Source organism: Microcebus murinus, chromosome 9 (genome assembly GCF_040939455.1).
Source record: "Microcebus murinus isolate Inina chromosome 9, M.murinus_Inina_mat1.0, whole genome shotgun sequence".
NCBI lineage: Eukaryota > Metazoa > Chordata > Mammalia > Primates > Cheirogaleidae > Microcebus > Microcebus murinus.
The window spans coordinates 103,810,149-103,832,642 of record NC_134112.1 but is presented as its reverse complement, the minus strand read 5'-3'; the positions used below and the strand labels follow the sequence as shown (position 1 = coordinate 103,832,642).

At 60.1% G+C, this 22,494-nt stretch overlaps 1 protein-coding gene across 1 annotated transcript in view; it reads left to right on the top strand.

The window, feature by feature from the left end:
- VIPR2 (vasoactive intestinal peptide receptor 2) overlaps positions 1 to 20,789 on the top strand; it is a 60,188-nt gene extending 39,399 nt beyond the window's left edge. Inside the window, exons 5-13 of the mRNA XM_076006237.1 lie at positions 2,713 to 2,810; positions 9,517 to 9,658; positions 13,674 to 13,824; positions 14,325 to 14,385; positions 15,592 to 15,661; positions 16,009 to 16,100; positions 19,454 to 19,580; positions 19,648 to 19,689; positions 20,050 to 20,789. Of these exons, the coding sequence (XP_075862352.1) occupies positions 2,713 to 2,810; positions 9,517 to 9,658; positions 13,674 to 13,824; positions 14,325 to 14,385; positions 15,592 to 15,661; positions 16,009 to 16,100; positions 19,454 to 19,580; positions 19,648 to 19,689; positions 20,050 to 20,232 (966 nt within the window). The 3' untranslated portion in view covers positions 20,233 to 20,789. The remainder of the gene's footprint in view (positions 1 to 2,712; positions 2,811 to 9,516; positions 9,659 to 13,673; positions 13,825 to 14,324; positions 14,386 to 15,591; positions 15,662 to 16,008; positions 16,101 to 19,453; positions 19,581 to 19,647; positions 19,690 to 20,049) is intronic.
- The last annotated feature ends 1,705 nt before the right edge of the window (positions 20,790 to 22,494 follow it).

Genomic DNA, 22,494 nt, shown 5'->3' with positions numbered 1-22,494 from the left:
ACTATCCGGGCAGAGGCTGCCCCTGCGCCGCATGGCACCCTGCAGTCCCAGGTAGGACGCAGGAACAGGTGTCCCCGGGACCCAGGAGATGGTGCAGAGGCAGCCCCTTAAAGGAAAACCTGCTCCCGGAAATTCTGTGTTCATCTCTGACACACGTTGGATTGAATGTCGTGTTTCTCAAAAGTGTTTGGTTGTTTCAGAGGAGCTCAAACCTCAGCTCTGCACCGTGGGTGCCTTTTTCATTCACCGTGGGTGCCTCACATAAATGTGAGGCTTGATGCCGGGTCTGGAGCACCCCACACTGGACGGTGTGGTCGTGGGGGGCGTGCACAGGGGGCCAGGGGCACCACAGAGAAACGAGGGCTTTTCTGGAGGGGGATTTGGGCAGAAGAAACGGCTTCTGAGGCATTGCAGGCAAGACTCGGAACTGCCTTGGTTCCTGGGGTCCTCTCTTTCTTACACCGTCTCTAGTTCTAAAAGCTTAGCGTAGAGAAGGTTCCTGGTCGGTCTGATGTTCTTTTTATGGGGATTTGAGTTCACCAGAAATCCTATTGTGTATGCAAGGAACAGTGTTGATTCAGGGTTCAACAGAAAATAGCAGATGCAAAGTGTAAAACCAAAAGTGCCAAATGCAGGACTCCTCGCAGATGTCTGGGCAGCTGACACCCCAGGAATGAGAACGGTGCCCCCTCTAGTCCCTGCCACACGGGACGCAGTTCTCTTGGCTGGAGGGGCAGGGCAGGGGTTGAACAGCCCCCGAGTACCGGAGCCTGGGGTGGAGAGGGAAGAAGAAATACCCCTCTGCCCTCCTGCAGGCCTTCCCTCTGCAGGGCACAGCTGGTGGCCAGGTGAGGTTAGGGTGGGAGGTAGTCAGGTGAGGTGCAGGTAGTGGTCAGATGAGGTAAGGGTGGAGGTCATGTGAGAGGAGGGTGGTGGTCAGGTCAGCTGAGGGAGGATGGAGGTGAGGTGAGGTGAGGGAGGGTGGAGGTCAGGTGAGGGGAGTGTGGAAATCAGGTGAGCTAAGGGAAGGTGGAGGTCAGGTGAGGTGAGCTGAGGGAGGGTGGAGGTCAGGTGAGGTGAGGTGAGGAAGGGTGGAGGTCAGGTGAGGTGAGGTGAGGGAGGGTGGAGGTCAGGGGAGGGGAGGGAGGGTGGAGGTCAGGTAAGGTGAGCTGAGGGAGGGTGGAGGTCAGGTGAGGGGAGCTGAGGGAGGGTGGAGGTCAGGTGAGGGGAGCTGAGGGAAGGTGGAGGTCAGGTGAGGGGAGCTGAGGGAGGGTGGAGGTCAGGTGAGGGGAGCTGAGGGAGGGTGGAGGTCAGGTGAGGGGAGCTGAGGGAAGGTGGAGGTCAGGTGAAGGGAGCTGAGGGAGGGTGGAGGTCAGGTGAGGGAGGGTGGAGGTCAAGTGAGGTGAGGTGAGGGAGGGTAGAGGGCAGGTGAGGTGAGCTGAGGGAGGGTGGAGGTCAGGTGAGGGGAGCTGAGGGAGGGTGGAGGTCAGGTTAGGTTAGGGAGGGTAGAGGTCATGTGAGAGGAGGGTGGTGGTGAGGTGAGGAGAGGGTGGAGGTCAGGTCAGGTGAGAGGAGGGATGGTGAAGTTCAGGTGAGCTGAGGGAGGGTAGAGGTCATGTGAGAGGAGGGTGGTGGTCAGGTGAGCTGAAGGAGGGTAGAGGTCAGGTGAGCTGAGGGACGGTGAAGTTCAGGTAAGCTGAGGGAGGGTGGTGGTCAGGTGAGCTCAGGTGAGGGAGGATGGAGGTCAGATGAGGGGAAGGTGGAGGTGAGCTGAGGGAGGGTGGAGATCAGGTGAGGGGAGTGTGGAAATCAGGTGAGCTGAGGGAAGGTGGAGGTCAGGTGAGGGGAACTGAGGGAGGGTGGAGGTCAGGTGAAGTGAGGTGAGGGAAGGTAGAGGTCAGGTGAGGTGAGGGAAGGTGGAGATCAGGTGAGGGGAGGTGAGAGTGGAGGTCAGGTGAGGGGAGGTGAGAGTGGAGGTCAGGTGAGGTGAAGTGAGGGAGAGTGGAGGTCAGGTGAGGTGAGGGAGGGTGGAGGTCAGGTGAGCCGAGGGAGGGTGGAAGTCAGGTGAGGGGAGCTGAGGGCGGGTGGAGGTCAGGTGAGGTGAACTGAGGGAGGGTAGAGGTCAGCTGAGCTGAGGGAAGGTGGAGGTCAGGTGAGGGAGGGTGGAGGTCAGGTGAGGTGAGCATGGTAGTTAATGGTATCTCCAGAGTGAAACGGGGACAGCAGGACGGGGCAGGAGGGACCCTGTCAGCACTGCCCTTTGCCCTTTCATGAGCTGCCGTAAGTGAGCAGGGCCCGAGTCCCCAAGAGGAGAATTCCTACAATGCAAAATATCTGGGTAAGACGTTGCAGATCACGATTAAACAGTAAAGTTGTAGTTAAGTCCAAACTAGTAAACCAGGGCACGGCCTTTTGTGTTCTGCTTCAGATTTTGTGTTGTGAAATAGCAGTGAGGTCTGGTAGCACTCGCACAGATTTTGGGGCTTTCTGACAAAAATGAAGTTCATCGTGGACTGTTTTCCCCTCCGTGTGCAGGGACTAGTTTCACGAGACGGCACGAGACGCGCAGACCAGAGGCAGCCTCGGCGGGCCGTGGGCTCCTGGCGGTCTCGGCCAGCGCCGGCCGGGCTCCTCCTGGGGGGCGTCTGCAGGGGCGTCCTCCCTGCGTCTGGCGCTGGCCGTCAGCTCGCGGACCTGTTCCCCTCTTTGCAGGTGACGTTCTACGTGCTGGTGAAGGCCGTCTACACCCTGGGCTACAGCGTCTCACTGATGTCCCTGGCGACCGGAAGCATCATCCTGTGTGTCTTCAGGTAGGAGTCGGAATGGGCCGTCCACAAAGCCCACGGCACGAGCAGAGCGTCCGTTCAGGCCGCCCAGGTGGGAGCAGGGAGACAGGATGCCGGCACTTACGTTTTCATGTAAACGCTCTGTGCTGCTTACGCAAGAAGACAGCACTGACTCTGGGTAAGGGTTCGTTTATTAGGTACTTAGCCGTTAGGCTTGTAAAATACAGAGGCAATAGGATCTTGCCACCCAGCAGCTCCTGTGTTCTGGCCTTGGTGCTTTATTGAAAGACGCTACAGTGCATCTAAGAGCATGAGGTGGAGTCCGACCGACCGTCTGGGTCCAAACCCTAGGTGAATCTCACAGTAGCTGTGTGACCTTGGACAGATTGCTTAACCTCTCTGTGCATCTGAAAAACATGGATATTAATGGCGCCTGCCTCAGAGGGCTGTTGTGTGGACTTGATGTGTCGGTGGTGGAAGGACTTGTCCCAGCACGTGGCTGCCTGCTTCTTCCCTGGGCGTGGCTGGATGCCCCCCACTCTTACTCAGTCTCCTTGATAACAAATGACCACATTTCACAGGTGGCCAGTCAGGGTTAGCACATAGAGACTTTGGTCCCAGAAGTGTCTCTACGGCAAAAGCTACTGAGTGGGTTAGGATTAAGTCCGTGTCCTAAGCCTCATTAGTGCTAAATAAAATGCATGATGTCCCGTTTCTGTTACCATCTATTTTATTTCTCTTTGCTAAAATACAGTCCAAACATTTGCCAGTGTGTCAGAAAAATTACTGAAATAAGCAGTGGGGTATTTCTAGAACCCAACAATAGCCCAGCGGGAGGGCCGTCCTTGGAAGAGAAACAAGGGAGACGGGACGGATGGCAGCGTGGCTGAGGAGCCCAGTGAGTGACGGGGCTGGACTTCCCAGTGTGCAGCCGTCCCAGCTGCACCGGTCGTTTCCAAAAAACAAGCGTGTGCCTTCGGGGCAGAACCGCGCTTTGAGACGTGCAAGGAAAGCTAGGACAATGTTAATGTGTTCTGTTACCCTCTGTCTCTTGCTATCTATTTTTAAATTTTCAAATTGTTGAAGGAAGAAAGGAGAAATTTAGGGAGGTAAACTGACACCTGGTAATTAACTAGAAGATTTTCATTTTGCTTTCCTACACTGAACAACCGGTATTTTTCACGTACATCAGTTTCCTTCCAATCCGTGGGGCTTGACATATTCAACTACCAACCTAACAGCGCTTGGGAATCATTACACATACGGACACCAATCCTTTCAGACAGGGGTCCTCAAACTTTTTAAACAGGGGGGGCCAGTTTGCTGTCCCTCAGACCGTGGGAGGGCCGTTGGAGAGTCCGGCGCACATTCCACACATGCGCACTGTGGGCCCGGGACGAGTTAGCTGCTAAGCAGGACAGGCAGCAGCGGCAAAAACACCCGGCGGGCCGCACGTGGCCCGTGGGCTGTAGTTTGAGGACACCTGCTTTAAGAGAATCCAAATGGTTTCCTGGGCGTGGAACACAGTCTGCTATGTTTGGCCGTCATTAGTCACCGGCCTGTGGCACCTTCTAGTTGCAAACAGGACATGTCTGTGTTGGATGCCGCTCTACTGGTGGCTACATACGTGTCGTGTGCTGGGAAGGTGTGCAGAGCTGGGGCCGGTGCTGAGCTTGGCCTTCACCTCGGGCCCCTTTGGGGCTTGTCCTCCCCCCCCCCCCCGTCAGATGCAGGGTCTGATGCCCCCTCCCTGAGCCCTGTGAGAATGAGTCGATTCCAAAATCCGCATCATAAAAATAACATGCTCCACCACCTTCGTAGTTACGCCCGGGAAGCAGAACTCGTTGCAGTCACCAAACATTTGTTCTCCGTAGCCCCGTCAGCTAAGAGAGCATCAAGTTGCCGTGTTCTTATTACATGCAGAGACCTGGAGCTTCCTGTTCTTAGGCCGAGTCCCAAACGCAGGGTGACAGCAGCCCGTGACCCGGGGCCTGACCAGCCCCACTGGAAGACAGCACAGGGGCCCCTGGGGCCTCGAGGTTGACCCCACAGGTCCACTTACTGAGGATATTTGCTCAGTAAATGCAGTCGTCCCCCTGTATCCGCGAGCCCCTCATCCCCAGACTCAACCTAACGAAGCTCAAAACCGCAGAATTCCCAGAACATGAGACGTGCAGATTTGGGGCCAGCTTCATGTCCACGGCTCCTCAGGGCCAGCCGTGGGGTGGGATTTGCAGACTTTGGGGGTGGGGGATCCTGGGAACCACTGCGAATGCCAAGGGAAGACTTGAGTTGCTAATGTACACCGCACCACGAATTTTGTAGGTGTTTGTTCAGTTCGAAACTTACCTCTTCCTCGGGTGAGTGCTGTCGCGGCCCCGGTTCCCCAGCAGAGGGAGGCCCAGGCGGGGCGGGGTGCCGAGCTGCTCCGTGCAGACCCCGGTTCAGACCCGCTGTCACCACCGCACAGCCGCACTGCTCCCCGCCGGGCGGGAAGTCCATTTCCGGCGTCATCGCTAACGGGCAGCCCCAGCCTTGCTTGTCCGGAAGCCGCACTTGCGTGGTGCCGCTCACTGCTGGGAGAGCCACGTGGGAGTGAAAGGCTGAACCGTGCATGAGGCAGGGAAACCCCCGCACAGGTGCGGGACAGCCGGCGGGAACAGAAGTGCGCTCACGCCGGCGGTGCTGTGGGTCCCCAGCCCCGCTCCGTGGAAGATGTGGCGGGAGGGAGGCAAGGAGGGAGTGCCACAGGAAAGGAAGGTGGTTTGGGGAGGTGCATCGGCGGGAAGGCGGACGGCGTGGCCGGTGGTTGGCCCACGAGGGAAGGGGCGTCGCGGGGCCTCTGGTCCGGCCTGGCCAGCGCCCTGCGGTGCACAGGTTGCCGAGGGCCCGGAACTGCTGCCCAGAAGAGGAGAGGAGTTTACGTCATACTTACAGGTTTCCTCCCACCGAGGCTCTGGCGGTGCACACGTGTTACAATAAATGCTGGAGGTACACGCTGGGCAAGGGGGACGCATCTCCAAAGTGGGCACGGCTCGGGCGGGAGCTGCAGGTCACTCTCTAGAGGGAGACTCCCTGCGGTCCCACTTGCACCCTGTGCGGCCAATCCAGGAACCGCGCGAGGTTCGACCCCACCTGCCCCCACGGCCGTGCCTTTCTGTGCTTGGATCCTGCTCACGCCGTGGGCCCAGCACGCGCAGTGGCCCTTGTGGCTGTTCCACGCTCCTCACGTCCTTCCGGATCGATTCTTTCTGTGTTTTGGATACGGACCCTTGTCAGACACATAATCTGCAAACACTTGCTCCCATTCTGTCGGTTTCCTTTGAGCTCTGTTGATACTGCCCTTAAATGCATGAAAGCTTTAAATTTTAGCAAAGTCAACTGTATTTTTTTTTCATCCATTGCTTGTGCTTCTGGTGTCATTCTTACCAAATCCAAAGGTCATGAAGATTTGCCCCTATGTTTTTTTAGAAAAGTTACACGGTTTTTTAGTTCATATCTACGTCATGGTTTCCTTTTGAGTGGTTTTTGTGCCTGCAGTGAGGTGGGGTCTGGCTGTATTATTTTGTTTTTGTTTTTGTTTTTTTGAGACAGAGTCTCGCTCTGTTGCCCTGGCTAGAGTGAGTGCCGTGGCGTCAGCCTCGCTCACAACAACCTTAAACTCCTGGGCTCAAGCGATCCTCCTGCCTCAGCCTCAGCCCTTGTCAAAAATTGACTAGCCATGTAGACACGTGTGTTGTACTTTGGATGCTCAGCTGCGTCCTGGCGGTGGACACACCCTGCACAGTCTGGATGGCTTTGTGTGTGGCGAGTTCTGAGACCGAGGTGCGTTCTTCAGCTCTGCTCTTTCTCAGACTGTCTGGGCCACTCAGGATCCCTGTGGGTCCGCGTGGCTTCTGGAACCGTCTTTCCACACAGGCGTGTGCAGGTGGCAAGGGCTGTGGTGCCCACGTGTCTTGTTCCTTCTCCTTCGTGTCTGACTCTCTCTGCTCCTCGGGCTGCAACCTCCTTCCTGCAAGTTCACCGCGGCCACCGCCGCCCGCTCACGTCTGCCCTCACCTCTCCGGCGGGTTTTCGGTTCAGGCGTGCATCCTGGCCCCGAAGTTCCCATTCAGTGACTTTCTGTGATTTCTCTGTCTTTATCGATGTTCTCTATTTGTCGAGACTTTGTTCTCGTCTCCCTCAGTCATCTGTGGTCTCCTTTAGCTCTTTGAGCATACTCGAGGCAGTGGATTTAAAGTCTTCGCCTGAGACTTTAGGGCAGAACTTAGGGTAAGCCCCTTTTATGTGATTCCTTAGGGAGAGTTTTGTTCCCTCCTTTTCGTTTTCCTGTTCATGAGTCATTCTTTCTTATTTTTTTCTTTCACGCTTCATATTTTTTTGTTGAAACCGGACATTTTGAATGTCACGATGGGATGACTCTGGAATCAGATTCTCCCCCTTCCTAGGGTTTGTGTTGTTTTTTGCTGTGAGTCGTGGCTGTTTGTTTGCTGGGTTCCCCAAGCTATTTTTGTAAAGGCTGCGCCCGTCTCTGCCTTTCTCTGAACCCTCCGTGCCTTTAGCTTAGCCGTCAACTCGCTGTTTGACAGCTGGAGCCAAAGGAAACAAAACTGAAAGGAGAGAAGAGATGCCGTCTCCCGGCCTTTGCCTGGGGCCGGTCTGGGGCCCCTGCGTGCTCAGCTGGCACTCACAAGCAGTTGGCCTTCCTGCCTGCTCTGGGGGCCGGAGGGGAGCCCGTGACAGCCTCAGTCTTTTCTGCCCTGAGCGTGCACCGTGCTCTGGGCTCCTCCGTGTGTCTCCTCGCTCCCCAAGGAGAATCGCTCCCAGCTGTTTCTCTTGGGCTTTTTTCTTTGGTCTGTGGCTGCTCAGCTGGTAGCTGCTGCTTGGGGGCAGCAGCTTAGGTCGTGCGTCCGCGAAGCCACTCTCACCTGCGGGATCTGCGTTTGGCGAGGCAGAGCCGTGCTGGCTGCCAGCATCTTGCAGGGAGCCCACAACGGGCCACGACAGACACGCCGCCCAGGTGCCCACGAGAGGAGTGTGGGCCGGGTGAGCGTGTGGGGGGTGGGGTGGGGGGCTGAGACGTGTGCTCTGGGCGTGTTCCGCTTTCTCGCGGTGGACCGTTGCCTGGGGTTCTGTGAACCTCGACCGTCGTCCAGAGTGTGGCGAGGTTGGTCCTGGCGGCTTCTGCCGGGTTCCCGGTGTAGCTTGAGAGCGATGGGCCGGGGCCCTGCTCTGCGATAATTTTAGTTCTGATTTCCGATGGTGATGTCAGTTTTTTGAGTGTTTTTTTTTTTTTTTTTTTTGAGACAGAGTCTCGCTTTGTTGCCCAGGCTAGAGTGAGTGCCGTGGCGTCAGCCTAGCTCACAGCAACCTCAAACTCCTGGGCTCAAGCGATCCTTCTGCCTCAGCCTCCCGAGTAGCTGGGACTATAGGCATGCGCCACCATGCCCGGCTAATTTTTTCTATATATATTAGTTGGCCAATTAATTTCTTTCTATTTATAGTAGAGACGGGGTCTCACTCTTGCTCAGGCTGGTTTCGAACTCCTGACCTCGAGCAATCTGCCCGCCTCAGCCTCCCAGAGTACTGGGATTACAGGCGTGAGCCACCATGCCCGGCCGTTTTTTGAGTGTTGATAGGCAATGTCTTATCAAATTCAATATGTATTTGCTAAAAACATCTCTGCATCTCATCCATATTATTATCTCAAAAAATTTAACACTGCAAAGAGCTTTCTCATTTCTCTCCGTCACAGCGAATTGCTGCTGCATTCGTGTGAGATCTGCCGCCTGCCCCTGTGGCTTCTTCTTCTCCTGCACTTTCCTGGTTGTGGTCTGACTTTCTGGGTCTTCGTTTGATTCTGCATCAATAGTTGGCCTTCATTTTAAATTTGCTCACGCTTCTTTTTTAAACTAGAAAAAAGTTATATTGTAATTAAAACTATTTCCATTTAATAACTCATTATAATTTACATAGTTAGTATTAACTCCTGCCGCCTCCACGAAATGCCCACACCTCACAGTGTCCCACTCATGCTCAGAGAAGGGCACTGACACCAGCCAGGACCGCAGCCTGTTGGCGTGAAACACTAGGTGGTATCCGGCGTCCGGTGCGGCTGCCCCAGCCTCACTCGGCCCCCTTTGCTCTGTGTAGTGGAGGCGGGGCTGGGACAGCACAGGTCGAGGGTCACGAAAGGGCCAGGGGACAGGTGTGAGGGGGAGAAGGCGTGCGGGGCAGGGGGAGGTGCCGTCCTGTGTGTCCGGCCTGGGCGAGTCCCTCCCACAGGACAGTCCAGACGGCCCCGCAGAGGGGGGATCCCGCCTTCCCGAGCTCTGTGACTGGGAGAAATCAACTTCTAGGAAAGGTGAGGCCTCGGAGGCCCAGCCAGGTGTTAACTCACCTGCTGAGGAGGGACTGGGGTGCTCCCTGTCCCCGCGGAAGAGCTGGTGCAGGGAGGAGATGCAGGGACAGTGGTTTTATGCTTTTGTGCTTAGATTCTGTTCTAGGAATCTACCATGGAAATGGTCTGGAATAAGAGGACAGATTCATGCACAAAAGTATTTATCGTGATGGAAAACAGGAAACAACCTAAATATACAGAGGTAAAGGAATGGCTAAGTAAATGGCTAACTGCCATGAAAGAAGAAGAGCTGAAGGTTAAAGCCACGCAGGTGGTTATCGGGGTTACTGTCCACAGAGTCAGTGTCTGTCTCCCCCCTCCCTTCCCCAGGAAGCTGCACTGCACCAGGAACTACATCCACCTGAACCTGTTCCTGTCCTTCATCCTGAGAGCCGTCTCCGTGCTGGTCAAGGACGACGTGCTCTTCTCCAGCTCGGGCACCCTGCACTGCCTCGACCAGCCGTCCTCCTGGGTAAGGCCTCCCCACGCGGGGCCCTGGGCAGCGCCCGCCCACCTGACTCCCCGCCGCCTCCGGCCCCTGGTCTCTGCTCCCACCTCTCGAGGGACGGCGTCCCGGGCACAGGGCCAGGCCCGAGAGACCTGGCCCAGCCAGAGCGGGCAGCAAGGCAGGGCTCGGCTCCGAGGCAGGCAGGGCGTGGGGGCCGGGCGGGCAGCCCTGACCCCTGCAGACCGACCCAGGTGCGGGAGTCGGTCACGGCTTGGATGGAACATCGAGACGTGGATGTGTACACAATTCCGTCGCTTTCTACCTAAGTCTCCTGGATTCTGAGTAATAAATGCGGCGTCCAGCCGGGTCGAGCTGTGTGGGGAATAAACGCTGCACACAGCCCGATGGTGCTCCCGGTCGCACGTCTGTGACTGCGCTTGGGCCCAAGCCTTTGCTGGGAGGATGCGACCTGATCACCAGTGTCTGCAGATGCGATGCAGGCTCTGTCACCTCCCTGCCACCCTGCTCCCGCGGCTGCGTTCGTGGTGGTTCTTTCCTACCTCGCCAGCCGGTTTAGCACGGCAGACGGCACCGGGCTCCCTGTGCGCGGGTGGTCCCGCTGCGCGTTTCTCTGCTGCTGCTCGAGGCTCCCGCCCGCTCGTGGCCCCGTCCAGGGTCCTCGCTGCCCAGCTGGGCCGCCCCCTCCCGCAGGAGCAGGGAGCACCTCGCTCCCCTCTCACGCTCCGGGCAGGTGGATCCACCTGCTGGCGTAGTGCTGGGTCCCAACACATCTGAATTAATCTGGTTTTAAGGCGGTAAAGCCTAGGGCAGCTCCACCGAACGCCGGCTGCTCTGCAGGTCTCCGGGCATCACCAGGCTCAGGGCACCTGTGGATGCTGTGATGACAAAGTCAAAGACAGGACCCTTCGCCTGGAAGCCCCACACCTGGGAGTCGGGGCCTGGAGCTCTCGTCCTGAGACACAGGGTCTCCCCATGCCGGCACAGCGGTGGTGCCCCTCACTGGGACGGTCTCGACCTCCCTCTGGACGCCTCGTTTCTTAGCTCTTTATTTAAGAAGATGGGGGTCCCCGACAGACCCACCGGAGTCAGATGTTTGTCTGGAGCGGCGGCTCAGTCCTCCATCTGGACACTTCAACCAGGAGGCCCAACCTGCCCGAGCTCACGGCCTTGGCAGGCAGCGCGGGATCCGAGCCAGCCCTGGCGCCCCAGCCCGCCGTGCTGCAGCCCCACACTGTTGCCCCCGGAGTGTCAGCCTGTTTCTGTGTATGCTGACGGTGAACGCAAGTGACCACCCCGTTTTACAAATGAGGTCACGGGGCAGAGGAACGCCCAGCAACGATCCCGAGTCTCTGGGGCCAGATTCCAGGTCTGCGAGGCCGGCGTTAGGGGCCAAGGAGCTCAAGATGGGACGGCCCCCGCGCCCGGCCCCAGACATCCCCGCAGCCCCGCCCCAGCAAGAGGGAAGAGCGGAGGAGACGGGGGAAGCGGGGGTGCAAGTCGGGGGGGGGGGGGGGAGGAGAGGGACACGCCCACGGCCACAGAGGGGAGCCGGGTCTTCCTCCTGGTGTCCCCTGAAGAACGCCAGAGTCCTGAGTCAGTCCGTCAGCCACAAACACGGTCTGACCCCGGCACGAGGAGCAAGAACTGTCCTTCCTTCTGGCTGATTGTTTTGGACGTTTTTGTTCCCAGCTAGGTTTCACCAAACCCACGTTGCTCTCCCGAGCAGGACACCCCAGGCAGCTCCCCACACCGGCAGGAATTCTTCTCTAGACTTAGGGTCAGCCAAGAACGCGAGGGTCCCTTCCTGGCTGCCCAGAGGTGGTGGAGCCACCCCTCCACGTGGCCTCCGTGGCATCAGAACCGTCTCCACGGGGCCTGGGCGGCTGGAGTGGAGCGTCCAGCAGGCGACGGTTCTCCAGAGGCCGAAGCAGACTCCAGGCGGGGTCCCCGGGGACTCCCGATGCCCACCCGAGGCTTCCTAAGCCTGAATCCCCCTGCCCAGGTTAGGAAAGGCGGGGCCCAAACATCGAGCAGGGAGGCGCCCAGCCCCTGCTGAGCCCGGCCCGGCCACCGCCTGCTGCCCGAGAGCTGGGAGGGGCCAGAGCCGGGGGTTCCAGCTGGAGTCCACACGGACAGCATCGTAGTGACCGCACGGGTGGGATCCTCGGCCCACAGCCCAGGCTGGAATAGCAGAGGGGTTAGGAGGAAGGGACAGTGGGAGAGCCTGTCAGTGCACACACATGTGAAAAATATGCAGAGCACATGTGCATGTGCAAACACACACATGCACAGAAACATACAAAAACACACTTGCAGGTGCATGTGCACACATTCGTGCATCCAAAGACGTGCATGCCCTCAGGTACACACGTGTACAGAAACACACATGCATCACATATATATGCATGCATGCAGAACACTTGTAAAAACACACATGCGCATACACATGCACATGGGCACCAGCACACATGCATGTACACACACAGGCTCCAACAGAGGCTCCAGACAGCCACGGGTCTGGCTAGGGACCTGCTGCTAACAGGGCACCTGGCCTTGGGGAGTCCCCCACCCTGGGGTCATGATGTCAGCCGGTGTGGGTGGCAGCAGGCCCTAAGGACCCCGTCCCCCCACAGCATGTGGACCGAGGAACGGGGTGCAGGCCGCAGCCGCAGAAGACGAAGTCGATAGAGGACCCGTCATCCCCAAACCTCCTGTCGTTGCGAGTGTGCTTCTTGGTGAATGCGCAAATGGGAAAAACGCAGAGACATTTTTGTCAGTTTCAGCAAGAAAATGGAATCATCTTAAACACACTTTTCTGGACCTTCTCTCCTCATTCAGCAGGACACCGTAGAGACCCTCCAAGTGCACAGGGTGCCTGCGTCTTGCCTTCCACAGCTTTTTAAAACTCCCAGGGAAAATAGAAATATTTGCCAGGTTTATTTTTCCAAACTCTGTTTTTTTCATCTTTAAGCTTCCCAAAATTAACCACTTCGGCACGGCGCTCACCGGCCGTGAAACCTCGCCCACAGCCGGTACTCGCAGTCCACACAATAGTCTGTGCTGTGCATTGAATCCGTTTCGCTCTTGTGTGATGAGGAAAGCTTGAAGCACTGAAAGCTTGTTTCACTTTACAGGCAGCTTTACTTGTAATGTCAATCAGAATAGGTAACATATACATATATGTTTTCATTATGTTATTTTTTAATGTTCACAATGTTATTTTGATAAATGAAGAATTAGAAAAGTCATATCACGGCTGTCGGCTAAAGTCGCTGTGCACGTTCATCTGTGGCTGTCGACTATAGTCGACGCTGGTACTGATAAAAAGTGGATAAAAACCACTTTTTTACAATTGGAGAACTTTCTGTCAAAAATTTAAGAGTCCAGCAGCCTCGTTTTGGTCCACTGTTTTCTCTTCCCAAGCGTGTTTCACCCAAACTGCTCACCAGGAGCCCGGCTGGTGTCCGTGGCAACATCACCCCCCACCCCGCGCACCCTCACTCACGTGGAGGTGCAGCCTGGGCGCCGGGCCACAGGTGGCAAGGGAGGCGCTGGCAGCCGCCCGGCAAGCCAGTCATTTGCTGGGCGCAGAATTCGCCTCCGCCCTGCTGCTGTGGCCTGCGGGGAGGGTCTGGGGCCCTGAGGGAAGGAGGAGGGAGGAGGAGTCAGGAGGGAGGACAGCGGGGAGGCATGCCCAGGCCCGAGGTCTGGGCTGTCCCGAGACACTCCCAGAGCCTCGCGCCCCCCTCTGGGAGCACGTGCAGAGGCCTCTGCCGTGCGTGTCTTCTGGGAGTTCAGTGCAGGGTCCCCCGGCGCCCGGACATGCAGGGCTGCGCTCCAGCACCCCATCCCTGCCAGGGCCCCACCCCATGTGAAAAACGTCCCTGCCAGAGGGGCGCCCTGGCTGGTCCCCCGTTCCTCGTGCAAACACCCGGCACATTGTTCCTGCAGCAGCTCTGCCCGGCGAGGCTATTTCTGTCCTAATGAGGCCGCATTCTCTCCTCTGCCTGGTGTCCAGGTCGGCTGCAAGCTGAGCCTGGTCTTCTTCCAGTACTGCATCATGGCCAACTTCTACTGGCTGCTGGCGGAGGGGCTGTACCTGCACACCCTGCTGGTGGCCATGGTGTCCCCCGGCAGGTGCTTCCTGGCCTATCTCCTCCTCGGATGGGGTAAGGACAGCGCGCACCTGTGCGTGCTCCGTGCTTTCCAGAGTCATAGTGGGAAGAGCTCTAGGCTGACGGGAGGTTCCTGCAGACAACATGTCAGCATTTCTGGCAACCAGGAACCTCGTTTAAAATGCTTTATATTCCCATCCCTGGCCCCTTTTACCCCAAATCCAAACCGGGCTGCAAAACCATTAGTTCCTCTGCCGTCTGCCCCAGCTCAGCTTGCTGGCGGAGCGAGGTCAGAGAGCAGGCGCCTGCCCCGCCCAACACCCTCCTCCACACGCGGGTCTCAGCCGTGACACTTTCTACACGGAATGACACGTTTCGGCCCCTGATCAGATGTTCTCCACTGCTTAGTCGAGCATGGGTGTCACTCGCGCCTATGGAGACCTTAAGGAGAGTTCGCACCTCGTGTTTTAGCCGGAAAGTTGTCCTTGGGGACTCTGCCTGGCGAGGCTGCTGGGTTGCGTGTGGGCCCTGCGTGACCAGGCGTCTCTCCGCAGGCATCCCCACCGTCTGCGTGGCGGCGTGGGCCGTGGCCAGGCTCCACTTGGAGGACACGGGGTGAGTGCCGCGCCCACACCTGTAAGTGCGTCGGCAACGTGAAGTCCTCAGAGACTAGAGAGAGAGTGGCCTTTGGAAGGACAGGAAGCGTTTGCAGCCGATCCGAGTGAGGTCGGCAGGCGGCAGCCGTGACATGGATGGAAGACGTGGGGATCCGTGGGGGGAGGCAGCTGGAGCGGGAGTGTTCACAGGGAGGTCCGTGTGAGAGACGGGAGAGAGGCCAGGTCTTGCTGTGTAGCTAGGATTGGGGTTGGGCAGGCAGAGAGGGGGCAGCGCCCCGGGTGGGCATCAGGATGAGACTGGGACAGACCTCGAAGGTGCTGCTCACCTGCGCTCAGTGCCGAGGGCCGGCCGCCACGGCCAGCGGGAGCGCCCCATGGGGACAGGCGTCCTCCCCGAGAGAACACAGCCTGTGGCAGGTGCGGGAGCCAGACACGGCCCAGACACAAGCACGCGGCGCTCCCAGCATGGCCCTTGCGCTTCATGAAGGGCCTCAGGGCGGGTCAGTTCTCTGCTGCTAAGTGACAGATCACTCCAAGGGTTGCTGGCTTAGAATAATCACGGTTTGCTTGGCGTGTGATTCTGCACATGGACTGCTCAGTGGACCTCAGAGGTTCAGCCGGGCTAACCCACGCGGTCTGACTGGCCAGAGGCAGCAGCAGCTGGAGCCCCCTGCCCCTAGGGCCGGGGCCGTGCCTGTGCGTGTGCATGTGCGTGTGCATGTGCGTGAGTGCCCACTCTCCAGACGGGGACCGTGGCAGAGACCCTGCTCTGTGGGGGGGCTGCAGGGTGTGGGTCCCTGAGGGGTCACCGAGGCGTTTTGCCAGTTGCCAATCATGGTGCCTGCTGAAGACGGCCACAGCTGGGGGTCAGGGGTGAAAATGCTGCTGGGGGGGAGCTTTCCTGGCGGTGCCCCCCCCCACCCCATTGCTCTGACCACGGCTCCCCTCCACGCCGACCGTCACGCTGAGAAGAATAAACCAAAGTCGCTCCCTGGGGACGGGTGGCCTCTCGGCCCCTCAGTGCAGAGCAGTTGTGCTTCGGGGCCGGCGGGCCGGCAGGATGGGCGGGCGCCGCGGGACACGCGTGCCCTGGGGAGGCGGCGGCGCCCCGCACGGTGGACGTGGCCAGCCGCAGGTGCCCTTGTCCTCACGTGCCCGCGTGTGCGCGGAGTGGCGCCCACTGGTCTGCCTCTCTCCCCGACAGCTGCTGGGACACAAACGACCACAGCGTCCCCTGGTGGCTCATCCGGATCCCGATTTTAATCTCCATCCTAGTAAGTAGCTTCCGCACCGGAGCACACGCGGTCCGCGCGCGGCACACGCGGGCACACGCGGGCCGCTTTATTGGACGTGACCGGCCCGTTCCACGCGGTCTCTGTGCGCAGGCCCGCGCCGGTGGGGGGAGGGGTGGGGAGGGGGCGGGGCAGAGCCGAGGGGGGCGTGGGCCGCGCCCCAGGGCAGACCGGTGTCCGTCTGCCTGCGCCACTCTCCGGAGTTGATTCCCGCGCCCGCGGCCCAGGGTCAGCTCCGAGCAGCCGGGGTGCCCCCCCCCCGCGGCCCGCAGACCCGAACCCCGTCCTTGCCGGGGAGTCAGGCGCGAGCACGCTCTCTGCTCGTGCAGGTCAACTTCGTCCTTTTCGTCAGCATCATACGCATTCTGCTGCAGAAGCTCACGTCCCCCGACGTCGGCGGCAACGACCAGTCGCAGTACAAGTGAGTGCGGGCCGGCGGCCGCGGGAGGCGCGTGCGGGGCGCGGAGACAGGAGAGGCGCCTGGCGCCGCTTTGCCGGGGAGCCCTCGGGTGGCCCCCGGGTGGCTGGGCGCGGGGCTGGGCGCGGGGCTGGGGCCGCTCGGTGCGGGCACGTGGGCGCGGCCGACCGCCGGGGTCTGCGTGTGTCTGGGCTCGGGGGTCGGCAGCGCGGTCGGCGGGGACAGTTGGCGCCGAGCCCCTTTACTTCGGCGGCGGGGGGCGGTATCCTCTGCAGTGCCGTGGCTTGATTAAGTGTTTGCCCGCCTGCCTGTCGGGTGGCCTGTCTTTCTCCGTGGCCACACGGTGCTTCATTTCATGTTTGATCTGTCTTCCCATCAGAACACGCGGTCCATGGGCCTGTGTCTGCTGCCGGCACTGATACCAGGCCTTGTGCCTAATGTCAGTCCCGTGTGCCTGTCGGCCGGATGGCAGTCACGTGTGTGCTGTCCTAATGGTGGTCCCGTGCGCCTGTCGGCCTGATGGCGGTCATGTGTGCGTGTCCTGATGGCAGTCACATGTGTGTGTCGTCCTAATGGTGGTCCCATGCGCCTGTAGGCCTGATGGCGGTCATGTGTGCGTGTCCTGATGGCAGTCACATGTGTGTGTCGTCCTAATGGTGGTCCCATGCACCTGTAGGCCTGATGGCGGTCATGTGTGCGTGTCCTGATGGCAGTCACGTGTGCTGTCCTAATGGTGGTCCCGTGCGCCTGTCGGCCTGATGGCGGTCATGTGTGCGTGTCCTGATGGCAGTCACATGTGTGTGTCGTCCTAATGGTGGTCCCATGCACCTGTAGGCCTGATGGCGGTCATGTGTGCATGTCCTGATGGCAGTCACATGTGTGTATCGTCCTAATGGTGGTCCCGTGCGCCTGTCGGCCTGATGGCAGTCATATGTGCGTGTCGTCCTAATGGCAGTACCATGTGCGTGTCAGCCTGATGGCGGTCCCATGTGTGTGTCGTCCTAATGGTGGTCCCATGTGCATGTTGGCCTGATGGCGGTCCCATGCGTGTCCTCCTAATGGCAGCCCCGTGTGCGTGTTGGCCTGATGGCGGTCCCATGCCTGTCGTCCTAATGGCAGTCTCGTGTGCGTGTTGGCCTGATGGCGGTCCCACATGCATGTTGACTGACCGGCTAAAGGAGGCGGGGGTCGTCCCCTGCGGTGGGTGAGGCACAGCAGGGGTCAGGCGAGTCACCACAGCGTCCAGCTAATCAGTGGTCTGAGCAATCTGTAAAGAAATGTGCAGATTCCCTAAGTTTCTGTCAAGAGTTTGTGAAGAAAAAGCAAAATCTGCAATGGAGTTAAGATAAAGGGAGCTCAGGCTGGACTGGCTGCTGCAGCCCAGAAGGAGCCTCAGCCCAGACCCGCCAGGCCCAGCGAGGCAGCTGCGTCACCCGTGGCCACCGCCTGCCTGGCCCACGACGCTGGGCTCCAGCTTCCCTGCCCCTCCCTAGCACACGCAGGGACACGTCTGGCAAGGCGGGTTGAGAGCGTGTGCGGGGGCCGGTGCTGGGTCTCAGAGCAGCGAGGGGCCTGCAGGAGGGCACTTTCCCACTCTATGCCTCAATTTCCTCAACTGCAAAGTGGAAATAATAATAATCCTAGTCACTGAGGTCATGAGGATTTAATGGAGGTAACATGTGCAGGACATTCAGTGCCGGGCACCAGAGTATTGTGGCAGAGTTTGGTGAACGGGTAATTCTAACTGTGACGTGTGCTGTATGAAATCCAAGGGATAATAAGCCTCTCTGCCCGGCCCGCGTTAGGGGTGGGCTCCACGCCAGGCACAGGTGACGGCTGTCGCACCCTGCTTGGGTGCAAAGCTGGCGGATCCAGGGACCTCGTGCCGCAGTTGGGGGGAGGCGGGGACAAGATCTGTCTGCCCTTCAAATTGAGTTTTGATTTTCTGTAAATCTTATTTAGCTTCTGTGCTGACCTTTTCTTTGGGTTCATTAAGAGTGTTAGTTATGTAAATCGTGGTGATGCTTTTATTTTGGGAACAGAGTTAAGCGGGGAATAATGTAATAAAAATCTGCTCTTTCCCCAGGACAGGCAGAGCACATGCGTGCCGGGCCCGGCTCCCATGACGCCTGTTCTGTATAATCTCTGCTCACAGGAGCACCAAACCCCTGCACGGGCCAAGAGGCTCAGCCTCAGGAAACCTCTTTCCTAGAAACTTCAGACGTGTTAATGACGTGGCAGCTTCTCTGCACCGCCCACAAAAGGGTGGGGCCCCAGCCCTGTGCGTCAGGCATCTGCGCAGCAGGGTCTGTGACCACCCCGGGCTGCAGGTGCAGGTGCCAGTGGGCAGCGCCTGTCCTCGCTGCCCGGAGGCCCCTCGGTGTCTCCACACCTGCCTCAGGGCTCTGGGCTCAAGCAGGTTGTGGGACACGGGGGAACCTGCTCGTGGTAAACGCCGCAGGACACGGCATTTATGTTGCGAGGGAATTTGGGAGACACAAGCACGTCTGGAACTTACGCTCCCAGGCGGTGAGTGCTCCAGTTGAGCAGGTGTCTCTGGGTTAATGGGAACAAGTCGATGGCTCTTCCCTGGGTGTGGGGAGACGACTGGCAAGAGCAGGTGGGGAGGGGCCTTCCGCCTGGCCGGTGGTCCGGGGCCTGCCGAGGTGCACGCGGTGGCTGTGCCCGCACCCGCCGCTGGGGTGCGCGCTCCTGGTGCACAGGCCGCCTTGGAGGGGCCTGGGGCAACGTCCCCCTGCAGAGACCGAGTCCCTGGGATGGGAGGACACGGCTGGACAGTTTCCCCAGCCTGCTAGGTGACTGGGGTGCAGCGATGCCATCACGGGCGTAGAGCAGTGGTTCTCTAAGTGGGTGCCCGGGCAGCAGCAGCCTCACTGGGTGCCAGGAGGAAACGCAGGTTCCCAGGCTGCGGCCTGGACATTCTGGATGGAATCTCTGCACCTCAGCTGGGGACCCTCTCGCAGCTTGAAGTTTGGAAGCAGCAGCTCACTGGAGGCGGGGTGTGGAAACGCGTGTTGCAGGAGGGCGGAGCTAAGAGCGCGCTGATGCAATGCCCAGAAAACCCCTTTCCCTGGGGAGGGCGCGACTGCCGGTGGGGGGGATCCATGGAGGACACACGGAGTACAGACGGGGGAGGCTGCCGGGTTCCTTCTAGGACCTCCGCGTGGCCGCCAGTCCCTTCCCCTTCCATTTGACCTGTCTGTTCTCCTGCTAGTTAGTGGGTTGGACGCCGAGTCAGGGCAGACCTGTGCTCGGCCTGCCCCGCGCGCCCGGGGGAGCCTCCCGCTTCCCGAGGCACGTGGTGCGCGCTAAGCTGTCCGTCCCCCCTGGCGCAGGAGGCTGGCCAAGTCGACGCTGCTGCTCATCCCGCTGTTCGGCGTCCACTACGTGGTGTTCGCGGTGTCCCCCGTCGCCGGCTCCCGGTACCAGATCCTGTTTGAGCTGTGCCTCGGCTCCTTCCAGGTACGTGCGCGCAGCGGCGGCCCCCGCGCAGGGCGCACGGGCTCTGACGGCGCTTTCTCGCCCGCAGGGCCTGGTGGTGGCCGTCCTCTACTGCTTCCTGAACAGCGAGGTGAGCCCGCCCCCGTGCCCCTGCGCCATGGTGTCCCCGCCGAAACCTCACTGTCCCCCTATGCTCCCAGCAGCATCGACCCCCGGTCCCTCTCCAGACCCCTCCCCAGAAAGTGACCGGCCAGGTCTTTGGGCAGGTCCCTGGTGGGGAGGGGCTGGGGACGCGCTCTGCACGTCTCCTCCTCGGGCGCCCGCCTGAGCCTCTGGGAGGTGACCCCTGCCCCTCAGTCAGGGTCAGTAGCTAGCACCGAAGCGTCTCTGAGATGCTCGTTCCAGACCCGGCGGAGGCGCATGCGCGGGGGACGGGCCGGGTTTGCAGAGGACGCTGCGCTGCACGCTCACGGCCCGCGCCCCGCCCCAGGTGCAGTGCGAGCTGAAGCGGAAGTGGAGGAAGTGGCGCGGCCGGTGCCTGGCGCCCTCCGTCGGCCGCGATTACAGGATCTACAGCACGTCCACCTCCCGCCACGGCTCGGAGGGCACCCTGCAGTTCCACCGAGGCTCCCGGGCCCAGTCCTTCCTGCAGACGGAGACCTCGGTCATCTAGGTCACCACGCACGTGGACGCAGCAGGAGACGCAGGGTGCTGTGTGGCTGGACGCGTTTCTTGTTTTATCCGCCGGCCACTCATTAATCCCACATGTGGACCTGGGGTTCTGTGGAAATCGACTTGCTTTAATCAGCATTTAGATGCTTTCGTTTATAATGCTCAGCCACACAGATGGATCCATTTCCAAAGAGATGAGAGATGGGGGGTCATTGAGACGTCACAACCAGATGCGTGGCCCAACCGCTGCAGAGGGAAGCAGGCAGAGGCCTAGGGGAGGCTGAGTGCAGCCCCCCCAATTGTCCCTGGGCCTCCCCAAGGTCCACGGCCTCCCCCTGCTTCCTGGGTCCCCTGAGGGGCCGCACCCTCCTTTGCAGGACACAGATGGCAGATCAGCAAGAGGGCACCCCAGCCTCACCCTGCACCCTCACCCCATCCTGCAACCCCCACCAGCCCTGCCCTGCACCCTCCACTTCACCCTGAAGCCCCCACCCTGTTCTGCAACCCCCACCAGACCTGCACCCCATCTCACCCTGCCCTGAACCCCCACCATGTCCTGCAGCCCCCACCAGATCTGCACCCACCCTGCCCTGCACCCCCACCCTGTCCTGCAGCCCCCACCAGATCTGCACCCCATCTCACCCTGCCCTGCACCCCCACCCTGTCCTGCAGCCCCCACCAGACCTGCACCCCCATCTCACCCTGCCCTGACCCCCACCCTGTCCTGCAGCCCCCACCAGATCTGCACCCCCATCTCACCCTGCCCTGACCCCCACCCTGTCCTGCAGCCCCCACCAGACCTGCACCCCCATCTCACCCTGCCCTGACCCCCACCCTGTCCTGCAGCCCCCACCAGATCTGTACCCCCATCTCACCCTGCCCTGAACCCCCACCCTGTCCTGCAGCCCCCACCAGATCTGCACCCCATCTCACCCTGCCCTGAACCCCCCACCCCGACTCCTCTACTCTCCACAGCCCGGCCTGCTGTGCTCACAGGGCCGTCTGCCTCCCCAGGGAAGGGGGCTGAGACCTCAGGTCATGAACCTGAGGGGAGGGCATTGGCATCTGTGGTCCCCCACCCAGGAGCAGTCCCCTCCCAGATGGCCTGGGAGCTGCAGCCAGGCCCGTGATGGCCATGCGTGCACAGGGATGGGTTCTGGTGGGAACAGGACTCCTGTTCTAAATGAAGATGATCTTAGGATCGTTCCTGTTTAAACAGAGTTGTTTGAGCCGGGCCCAGCGGGCCCAGCTAGTCCTCCCGACTGTTGCAGCCGTGGGGAGCAGGTCTGGAGAGCCCTGGACGGCTGCCAGGGAGTGGGGAGGGGGCGCGTCTGGGCGAAGCCTCCATCCCCCGGGCCAAATGCCCGTCCTGCCATACCGACTCACCTTGGAGACCCAGCCCAGACCCAGACCCAGCGCCTCCACGGCCCCACGCACTTAATGCCACTTGTCCCCTTACAGGTGACTGTCTCTTCCTGCGCACAGGGGGCATCGCACACTGGGTGGTGCTGGACAGACACCTGGGCGCCGGGGCAGGGCAGGGGCGGGGGCTGGGCTACCACTGGGCCAGGCCCAGCGAAGGTGAAGGCTCCGTCCTGTTGGTGTCACCAAGGTGTCCCCAGTGAGATGAGATGGGACCAAACAGCACTGGGGACCGTGAGCTGCGGAGGGCCCAGAGACGCTCGAGAGCCCTGGCGGCCCCCCTTCTTGTTGCCCCGTTGCATTGGGGTTGTCCCTGGACTCCTGCCCCAGCGAGCCCCAAGTTTGCGTGGTTGGAGAGGTGGGCATGGTCGGAGGACCCAGCAGACATCCGGCCAGAGTTTGCCGGGGCGGCGGAGGCTCCACGCGGGACTGAGGTCGCGTCAGCCCTGGGTCATGGGGCTCTTGGCCTGGCCAGGCGCCAGGAACGGAAGGGTGGGTGAGGGCATCCCCCACTCTCAGGCTCGGAGGAAACGAGACTTGGCTCTGACGCAAAGTGTCAGGGCAGCTGTGGACCCTGAGCAGGGACGCCGGGGACGTGCAGGCGCATTGGTCCCCTGGCAGCCGCCGGTTGTGCCGTGGCTGCTGACGTGCACAGGACCGTTCTCTGCAGCTGAGCCGGGGCTGAACGTTCACCCGCAGAACTGGCCGGTGAGCAGGGTGGCGGCTGCCGGCAGCAGGCATCTTTATATGTGGCAAGTGTGTATGGGATGTCACAGACGCCCGCCCCCGTGGAGTGGGAATGAGCTGTGTAAATACTTCAATAAAACCCGACTCATGTCTG